Source organism: Portunus trituberculatus, chromosome 2 (genome assembly GCF_017591435.1).
Source record: "Portunus trituberculatus isolate SZX2019 chromosome 2, ASM1759143v1, whole genome shotgun sequence".
NCBI classification, from domain to species: domain Eukaryota; kingdom Metazoa; phylum Arthropoda; class Malacostraca; order Decapoda; family Portunidae; genus Portunus; species Portunus trituberculatus.
Window position 1 is genome coordinate 7,037,358 of NC_059256.1, and position 5,000 is coordinate 7,042,357.

At 44.1% G+C, this 5,000-nt stretch overlaps 1 protein-coding gene across 1 annotated transcript in view; it reads right to left on the reverse strand.

The window, feature by feature from the left end:
• Positions 1–5,000, reverse strand: part of LOC123506567 (N-alpha-acetyltransferase 25, NatB auxiliary subunit-like) — an 18,598-nt gene that overhangs the window by 1,860 nt on the left and 11,738 nt on the right. The window contains 6 exon segments of the mRNA XM_045258775.1: positions 1–5; positions 1,802–1,966; positions 2,330–2,454; positions 2,814–2,899; positions 2,902–2,956; positions 4,086–4,255. The exon segment at positions 1–5 is cut by the window's left edge and continues 140 nt beyond it. Coding sequence (XP_045114710.1) covers positions 1–5; positions 1,802–1,966; positions 2,330–2,454; positions 2,814–2,899; positions 2,902–2,956; positions 4,086–4,255 — 606 coding nt within the window.

Consider the following 5,000-nt stretch of genomic DNA (forward strand, 5'->3'; position numbering starts at 1 on the left):
ACTCACTGTAAAAATGGGTTGTTAGCGAAAGAGAGAGAGAGAGAGAGAGAGAGAGAGAGAGTTGGTTTTTGTATACAGTAGAGACTTAATATTCAAAGTTAACATGTTCTAAATTTTTTGTTTGAGTATTGAAAAGTTTGACTATTGATGCCTGAAAACCAAGTCATTTGTTCCCATCTTAGCAAAACCTCAAGTTTATAAAAATTTCGATGTATTTTTTCTTATTTTTGATTTGATAACATAGAACATAGAACAGGAGGGGAGGAGGGAGGTCACCACAGCACAAGTCACCATTAATAAAAGTGTCTGTAACTTTTCCTTTGCTGTGATCCCTGTGAAGCAACCAATGGAGTGCTGTGGCGTGCTGTGGCTTACAGACACTTACCCTCTCACCACATTCCTTATTTCCACCACTACTAAGCCTCCTTCCTGCCATTATAAGACTCCAAATGAAAAACTAGACAGAACGCAGAAGAATGTCGTTTTCAAGACTGTGGCAGGACTCATGATGCACACCGGCCTCCAGTACACCGGAACACCAGTATTTTGCTTCAGTATTATCAGAACAGCCACCGTGGTACAGTGGAACCATGCGTGCTTTGGGGTCCGAGGGGTCTCCAAGCACACAGGTTCGAATCTTGTCCACGGTCCGAGTGTAGGTTGGGCTTCCTCACTCTGGGCAATGGTTTCTAGTAGCTGGGCTTTGAGATAGGAGGTGCCACAAAACGTAGCCCCTTTACCCCCAGAAATTCCCGTTAAAATTCTCATGTTGGAAATAAATAAATAATAAAATGAAAAATAGATCAAATGGTGAGTGAGGGAAGTGAGTTGTTTGTTATTATTTCAAATTGTATCAAAGTACCCAAATTTTATGGACTGCACCAATTATACAGTGTTAATATTAACTTCAAATATTAGTGAAATGATTTGTACCTTTTTGTCAATCGTTCCTGATATGCACTGTGGTCAATAAACTCTCTATCTATCTATCTGTGTGGCCATTCAATCACCAGGCATTTTCACCACTAATAAGCTTTTGGTGTTATTAATGGTACCAGGATGCATTTTTACCACGAGTTTTTGGTACGATTAGACAATTTTATTTGCATTAGGAAGGATCTATGGAGCTCAGAGGATTAATGGCCACAGTTTTCACAATTTCAATCCCCCACATGAGTTTCTGAAGGTGTATAAAATCCCCAAATAGTAGCCAGGATGAATATGAAAGCACGTCCTGGTACTGAAGGGTAATGTAAGTTTATAAAGGAAAACCTAGACAACGCACGGATGCTATTTTGCCGACAGCAGTACATCTGGTGGGGGACGGGAGGGAGGCGCCACGGACCCTTTGTTTATTCAACTATCAAGTACTTTTTGGAGTATTAAATCAAACTTTTTTAACTCGAGTATTGAAACGTTTGACTATTGAGTATTGAGTCTCCACTGTATACACTTGTTTGGTTTAATCAATTTGGTTCTGGTGTTGTTTTCTCTCTCTCTCTCTCTCTCTCTCTCTCTCTCTCTCTCAAGGAAAAAAAAAAAAAAAACATTTTCTTAATCATTTCAAGTGAAACAACTATTTTATATCACACACATTAATGACAACTCTCTCTCTCTCTCTCTCTCTCTCTCTCTCTCTCTCTCTCTCTCTCTCTCTCTCTCTCTCTCTCTCTCTCTCTCTCTCTCTCTCTCAAAAACCTCTAATCTTTCTTTTTCTCTCATCTTTCTCTCTCTCTCTCTCTCTCTCTCTCTCTCTCTCTCTCTCTCTCTCTCTCTCTCTCTCTCTCTCTCTCTCTCTGACCTGTTCTCCTTGTTAGCAGCGGCCACACTGTTGTTCTGAGGCGAGGGGGGGCAGAGGGTGCAGGCGGCCCCCACCAGACGCAGGGTAAGGTTCCGCAGCCTCAGAAGTGCTGTGTCCGCCGCCACTGATGCTGCGATGTCCTCCTCCTTCAGGCAACTGTGGGGGAGGGTCTGGTTAGGTTAGGTTAGGTTAGGTGTGTGTGTGTGTGTGTGTGTGTGTGTGTAATAGTAAAGATTTTATGAGTTCAAGGCAAAAAGAGAGAGAGAGAGAGAGAGAGAGAGAGAGAGAGAGAGAGAGAGAGAGAGAGAGAGAGAGAGAGAGAGAGAGAGAGAGAGAGAGAGAGAGAGAGAGAGAGAGAGAGAGAGAGAGAAATAAATAGACAGACAGATAGAAAGATAGATTGATAGATAAATTAAAGATAAATAAATAGATAAGAAGAAGAAGAAGAAGAAGAAGAAGAAGAAAAAAAAAAAAAATTAGGGGGTGTAAGTGAGCGTGTGTGAGGGAGGGGGGGGGTTTTACCTGTGGGGGTCCCAGGTGTTCATGACGCGAAGGTCCCGGTTATCCCTAAGGTTGTCCCAGTCAGTGCGGTCCGTGGTGGGGTTTATATCCATCTGCTGTACTGCCTCCAACACCTGGCTGTGGCTGTTCACCTGGGGGCAGAGGGGGTAAGAGATTTTTGACAGGAGGGGTCAAATTAAGGGTTTATGGGGGTCAGAAGGGGTAGAAGTGTGTAGAGGGGTCAGTCAGGGGTTTATGGGGGCAGAGGGATCTCTCTCTCTCTCTCTCTCTCTCTCTCTCTCTCTCTCTCTCTCTCTCTCTCTCACACACACACACACACATTCCAAATTTTCATACAAACACATACAAGCATTGACCCAGAGAGAGAGAGAGAGAGAGAGAGAGAGAGAGAGAGAGAGAGAGAGAGAGAGAGAGAGAGAGAGAGAGAGAGAGAGAGAGAGAGAGAGAGAGAGAGAGAGAGAGAGAGAGAGAGAGAGAGAGAGAGACGTACACCTGTAGTGAGGTCAAACAGCATGTGCTCGGCGGTGACTGTGGCGAAGTGGAGAGAATTGCTAAGTCTCTCTCGGAACTCCACAACTCTGGGATTCTTGTCAGCGATCCGTACTTGTAGGACGCGATGAGGGGGTCTGAGGTCTGCCGGGAGAGAGGGAGAGGGGGTGAGTGGAGGAGAGACAGGAGGAGACAGAGGAGAGGGACGAAAAGAGAGGGAGAGAGAAGAGAAAGACAGAGAGAGAGAGAGAGAGAGAGAGAGAGAGAGAGAGAGAGAGAGAGAGAGAGAGAGAGAGAGAGAGAGAGAGAGAGAGAGAGAGAGAGAGAGAGGCATGGTCTGTATGGTAACTTTTACTTAACACACTACTACTACAACTAACTAATATCAAACACACACACACACACACACACACACACACACACACACACACACACAAGTGTAGATATGGAGACGGGGCCACACGAGCATAAAGCCCAGGCCCTGTAAAACTACAACTAGGTAAATACAACTAGGTAAATACACACACACACACACCGCGTAGTGTAGTGGTTAGCACGCTTGACTCACAATCGAGAGGGCCGGGTTTGAGTCCCGGGAAGCGGCGAGGCAAATGGGCGTGGCTCTTAATGTGTGGGGTGTGTTCACCTAGCAGTAAATAGGTACGGGGTGTAACTGGATGGGTTGTGGCCTCACTTTCCTGGTGTGTGGAGTGTGTTGTGGTCTCAGTCCTACCCGAAGATCGGTCTATGAGCTCTGAGCTCGCTCCGTAATGGGGAAGACTGGCTGGGTGACCAGCAGACGACCGAGGTGAATTATGTAAGACATAAGAAGATTAGAAATGATCCAGAAGATTGGTACAAAGATGGTGGCGGAACTAAAGGACCTCACATATGAAGAACGACTGAAGGAAATGTGACTGCCAACCTTACAAGACAGAAGAGAACGAGGGGACCTAATAACAATGTACAAGATAGTCAATGGCACTGAAAAGATAGACAAGGAAGACCTGGTGCTGGTGACACAACAACATGGAAGGACAAGAGGACATGGAAAGAAGATCAGGATGAGGCAGTGTGTCAAGGATGTTGCAAAATACAGTTTTCCACACAGAACGCTGGAGAAGTGGAATGCATTGAGTGACCAAGTTGTTACACCACATAATGTCCACAACTTCAACCAAAAACTAGATAAATGGACACATGGAGACAGGACACTATGAGCCCCACTCCAACCCTCTACAATACACACACACACACACACACACACACTTACATCCTTATAGTTAGCCATGAAGAACTTGAGGGTGGAGGAGAAGATGGCATTGGCGGTGGTGTAGCTGGCTGTGTCCAGTGCCTGCAGTGCCAACACATGTCCCAGGGTGTCCAGCTGTATGTGCTTCATGTCACAACGCTCATACACACTCCAGGCTGCTCCTGTCGCTCCTTGGGGGGGGGCGGTGAGTGAGAGAGTGAGAGTGTGAGTGTGTGAGTGTGTTTGAGTGTTTTAAGAGTGTGAGCATGTTTGAGAGTGTTTTAAAGTGTGTGAGTGTGTTTGAGTGTTTTAGAGTGTGTGAGCATGTTTGAGAGTGTTTTAAAGTGTGTGAGCATGTTTGAGTGTGTTTTATAGAGTGTGTGAGTGTGTTTTATAGTGTGTGAGTGTGTTTAGAGTGTTTTAAAGGTGTGTGAGTATGTTTTATAGTGTGTGAGTGTGTTTTAAAGAGTGTGAGTGTGTTATAGAGTGTTTTAAAGAGAGTGTGTGTGTGTTTTAGAGTGTTTTAAAAAGTGTGAGTGTGTGAGTATGTTTTAAAGAGTGTGTGTTTTAAAGTGTTTTTAAGAGTGTGTGAGAGTGTGAGTGTGTTTTAAAGAGTGTGTGAGTGTGTTTCAGAGTGTTTGAGAGTGTGTGTGTGTGTTTTAGTGTGTTTGAGTGTGTGAGTGTGTTTTAAAGTGTGAGTGTGTTTCAGAGTGTTTTAAAGACACACACACACACACACACACAAGAGAGAGGCTGTTTTGAGGACACTTGACAGAAACACATGGAAAAAATGACTTAGATTGACAGAAAAACAAAAAAAATAAGATTTGAAAAAAAAAAAAAAAAAAAAAATGGCTTCTAAAAACAAACACACACTTGGAAAAACGCTGAAAATTGGAGAGGATGCGGGAAAAACACCAACGAACAAGATATCCA